Source organism: Piliocolobus tephrosceles, chromosome 15, assembly GCF_002776525.5.
Source record: "Piliocolobus tephrosceles isolate RC106 chromosome 15, ASM277652v3, whole genome shotgun sequence".
Classification (NCBI taxonomy): Eukaryota; Metazoa; Chordata; class Mammalia; order Primates; family Cercopithecidae; genus Piliocolobus; species Piliocolobus tephrosceles.
This window is the reverse complement of record NC_045448.1, coordinates 35,893,204-35,896,536: the sequence shown is the minus strand read 5'-3', so window position 1 is coordinate 35,896,536 and position 3,333 is coordinate 35,893,204. Positions and strand designations below refer to the sequence as shown.

Here is a 3,333-nt window from a genome sequence, read left to right as displayed (position 1 = left end):
CCCAGGACTTTGGGAGACCCAGGTGGGCCAATTGCCTAAGCTCAGGAGTTTGAGACCAGCCTGGGCAACAAGGTGAAACCCCATCTGTACTAAACTACAAAAAATCTATGCTAAACTACAGGCATGGCATTGTGCACCTGTAATCCCAGCTACTTGGGAGACTGTGAACCTGAGAGGTGGAGGTTGCAGTGACCTGAGATTGTGCCACTGCACTCCAGCCTGGGTGACAGAGTGAGACTCTGTCTTCACAAAAAAAAAAAAAAGAAAGAAAGAAAAAAGAAAAACTAGTTAATGGATACAAAAGCACAAATAGAAAAAATAAGATCTAGTGTTATGTAGCACAAGAAGGCAACTACAGCTAACAATAATTTATTGTGTATTTCAAAATAACTAAAAGAGTGGATTTGGAATGTTCCTAACACAAATAAATTATCTGATAAATCCTTGAGGTAATGGAAATACCAGTTACCCTGATTTGATTATTACACATTGTATCCTTGTATCAAAATATCATATGTACTCTATAAATATGTACAACCAGTATATATCCATAATAATTAGAAATAAAAAATTCTTAATCAATTTGGATTGCATCATACACTGAAACATTCAAGTTAAAACTCTAATGCTTCAGATGTCCATGTGAAATTCACAAAAATTAACTAAAAATGAATCACAAACCTAAATGTAAAACACAAACTCCGAGATATTAACATAAGAAAAATGCTACATGACCTTGGATTTAGTGATGACTTTTTAGATATGATTTTGGAGTCACAATCTATGAATTATGAAGAATAAAAAGACAAGCCGTAGACTTGGAGAAAATATTTGCAAATGACATATGTTAAAGGTCTGTTATCCAAAATATACAAAGAACTCTTAAAATTCAACAACAACAACAACAAACTCGAGTCGGACGGGTGCGGAGACAGCTTCTGGAAGGAACGCCACGATGGCTGCGCAGGGAGAGCCCCAGGTCCAGTTCAAACTTGTATTGGTTGGTGATGGTGGTACTGGAAAAACGACCTTCGTGAAACGTCATTTGATTGGTGAATTTGAGAAGTATGTAGCCACCTTGGGTGTTGAGGTTCATCCCCTAGTGTTCCACACCAACAGAGGACATATTAAATTCAATGTATGGGACACAGGCGGCCAGGAGAAATTCGGCGGACTGAGTGATGGCTATTATATCCAAGCCCAGTGTGCCATCATAATGTTTGACGTAACATCGAGAGTTACTTGCAAGAATGTGCCTAACTGGCATAGAGATCTGGTACGAGTGTGTGAAAATATCCCCATTGTGTTGTGTGGCAACAAAGTGGATATTAAGGACAGGAAAGTGAAGGCGAAATCCATTGTCTTCCACCGAAAGAAGAATCTTCAGTACTACGACATTTTTGCCAAAAGTAACTACAACTTTGTAAAGCCCTTCCTCTGGCTTGCTAGGAAGCTCATTGGAGACCCTAACTTGGAATTTGTTGCCATGCCTGCTCTTGCCCCACCGGAAGTTGTCATGGACCCAGCTTTGGCAGCACAGTATGAGCACGACTTAGAGGTTGCTCAGACAACTGCTCTCCCGGATGAGGATGATGACCTGTGAGAATGGAGCTGGAGCCCAGCGTCAGAAGTCTAGTTTTATAGGCAGCTGTCCTGTGATGTCAGCGGTGCAGCGTGTGTGCCACCTCATTATTATCTAGCTAAGCAGAACATGTGCTTCATCTGTGGGATGCTGAAGGAGATGAGTGGGCTTCGGAGTGAATGTGGCAGTTTAAAACACACCTTCATTGTTTGGACCTGCATATTTAGCTGTTTTGGAACGCAGTTGATTCCTTGAGTTTCAAATATAAGACTGCTACAGTCACATCACAATATTCAGTGGTGAAATCTTGTTTGTTACTGTCATTCCCACCATTCCTTTTCGTTTAGAATCAGAATAAAGTTGTATTTCAAATATCAAAAAAAAAAAAAAAAAACTCAAGCAACCTGATTAAAAATTGGGCCAAATACCTTAACAGACCCTTCCCTAAAGAAGATATATGGATGGCAATACTCATATGAAAAGACACTCCACAACCTATGAGAAATACACATTAAAACCGTGATGTGTGGGAAACACATCAGGAAAATACAAATTAAAACTGCGATGAGACACCACTAAACGCCCATTAGAATGGCCAATATCTAGAACACTGCCAACAGCAATGCTGGTGAGGATGTGGGGCAACAGGAACTCTTTTGCATTGCTAGTGGGAATGCAAAATGGTATAGCCACTTTGGAAGACCATTTGATGGTTTCTTATAAAACTAAATATATTTCTACCATACAATCCCAGGAATTACATTCCTTGATATTTACTAAAAAGAGTTGAAAATTTATGTTGACACAAAATCCTGCATATGGGTGTTAACAGCAGCTATATTCATAATTGCCAAAACTTAGAATAAACCAAAATGCTCTTCAGTTGGTGAATGGGTAGATGAACTGTGGTATATACAGATAATGGAATTTATTCAGTGCTATGAAGAAATGCACTATATAATAATAATAAAAAAAAAAGACATGGGGAAACTTAAATACCCATTACCTAAGTGAAAGAAGTCAATCTGAAAAAGCTACATCTGTATGTCTTCAACAATATGACATTCTGCAAAACTATGGAGAGAGTACAAAGATCAGTGGTTGCCACAAGTAGAGAAGAAAGATGAATAGTTGGAGCACAGAGGATGTTGAAACTACTCTGGTACTATAATGGTAGATACATATCATTATATATTTGCCCAAACCCATAAAATGTACAATTCCAAGAGTGAAGCCTAATGTAAACCATGGACTTTGGGTGATAAGGATGTGTCAATATAGGTCTATCAATTGTAATGAAACTAGTGAAAGACATTAGTGGGAGAGGCTATTCCTATGTGGAGGCAGGGAGCATACAGGATATCTCTGTATTTTCCTCTCAATTTTTCTGTGAATTTAAAACTGCTGTTAAAAAATACAATATTTAAAAAAAAACAACAACAACTATAATGGCTCTAAAAGGAAACATAGGCAATGGCTCATACCTGTAATCCCAGCATTTTGGGAGGCTGAGGCGGGTGGATCACTTGAGGTCGGGAGTTAGAGACTAGCCTGGCCAAAATGGTGAAGCCCCGTCTCTACTAAACTTACAAAAATTAGTCAGGCATAGTGACACATGCCTCTAATCCCAGCTACTTCGGGAGGCTGAGGCATGAGAATGGCTTGAACCCTGGAGGCAGAGATTGCAATGAGCTGAGACAGTGCCACTACACTTCAGCCTGGGCAACAGAGGGAGACCCTGTAGAGTCTCA

The 3,333-nt window shown here is 39.4% G+C and overlaps 1 protein-coding gene across 1 annotated transcript; it reads left to right on the top strand.

The window, feature by feature from the left end:
* The first annotated feature begins 911 nt into the window (after nt 1-911).
* Nucleotides 912-1,964, top strand: LOC111545400 (GTP-binding nuclear protein Ran-like). Its single transcript, XM_023216362.3, has one exon. The coding sequence runs from the start codon at nt 956-958 to the stop codon at nt 1,601-1,603; it is 648 nt and encodes a 215-aa protein (XP_023072130.1). The 5' UTR covers nt 912-955; the 3' UTR covers nt 1,604-1,964.
* Nucleotides 1,965-3,333: the final 1,369 nt, after the last annotated feature.